This window comes from Hippocampus guttulatus, chromosome 4 (assembly GCF_054856545.1).
Source record: "Hippocampus guttulatus isolate MCC_2025c chromosome 4, RoL_Hgut_1.0, whole genome shotgun sequence".
NCBI classification, from domain to species: Eukaryota; Metazoa; Chordata; class Actinopteri; order Syngnathiformes; family Syngnathidae; genus Hippocampus; species Hippocampus guttulatus.
The window spans coordinates 18,251,101-18,252,234 of record NC_141264.1 but is presented as its reverse complement, the minus strand read 5'-3'; the positions used below and the strand labels follow the sequence as shown (position 1 = coordinate 18,252,234).

The following is a 1,134-nucleotide window of genomic DNA, read 5'->3' as shown; positions in this document are numbered from 1 at the left end:
ATGGGCAACTCCTCCGGCAAGGGCGAGGGAGACGAGGGGGAGGACGAAGAAGAGGAGGAGAAAGATGGTGAAGAGGTGGTAATAGTGCGGAAGAAGAAGAAAAAAGAGGAGGAAGTCGAGGAAGAGCTTCCACTGGGGGTGGATGAGTTGCTGGAGAGTGGAGATCCAGTGTTGGACCTGAGCTACCGGAAATTTAAGCGTTTACCTGCTCGTGTTTGCGCACTGATGCATGTGGAGAAGCTCTACGTTTGTGGAAATCGCCTGCGCGCGCTTCCCGACAGCATCGCCCAGCTGCAAGGTCTGCGGATTCTCGCCCTGGACTTCAACAAGATGGAGGATGTTCCTCTCGCCATTTGCCAGCTGGCTAACCTCAGCCGCCTCTACCTGGGCAGCAACCGCCTCATGACGCTCCCGCCTGAGGTGAAAAACCTGCAGAGTCTCCGCTGCCTGTGGCTGGAGAGCAACTACTTCCAGTGGTTTCCCAAAGAGCTGTACGAACTTCCCAAACTCAAATCCCTGCAGATCGGTGACAACCGCCTCAAGAATTTGCCTCCTGACCTGTGTCGCATGGAGACTTTGAGGGGGCTGTGGCTCTATGGGAATCGCTTCCAGACCTTCCCTAAAGTCCTCCTAAGCATGGAGGGCTTGGAGATCCTGGACCTGGACCGCAACAAGATATCCGAGTTCCCCAGCCTGAAGCGCCTCCGATCCCTTCGCCTTTTCTCCTATGACCACAACCCGGTCAAGGAGCCTCCGAAAGTGGGCGAAGGGGTATTAGTGGTCGGGGAGGGCGCTGCAGAGTTCTTGGAGGAGCGTGAGGCCAGGAAGGACCGGAGGCACAAGGAGCAAGAGGAGGCTGCTCTGGCGGGAGAGGAGCCCATCATTCACGGCATTTTGAAGAATAGCAGCTCCAAACGAGCCGCCGTTGAGGAGGACGAAGCGGAGACCGGCACTCCGGTCCTGGAGTACGACGGCGGCGAGCTGCAGTATGACGAGGAGGCCTTTGAGTATGAGACGCAGGAGCCGATCTATGAGCGTGAGGGCTTGGAGTATGAGGAAGAGGAGCTGGAGTATGATAGGGCTTACGTAGATTATGAGTATGAGGAGGACATGGAGACGAAGGCGGAGACCTGA

The 1,134-nt window shown here is 56.8% G+C and overlaps 1 protein-coding gene across 1 annotated transcript; it reads left to right on the top strand.

The window, feature by feature from the left end:
- Window positions 1–1,134, top strand: lrrc10b (leucine rich repeat containing 10B). The gene has a single exon (XM_086109552.1). It carries the CDS (start codon window positions 1–3, stop codon window positions 1,132–1,134), a length of 1,134 nt encoding a protein of 377 aa, XP_085965678.1.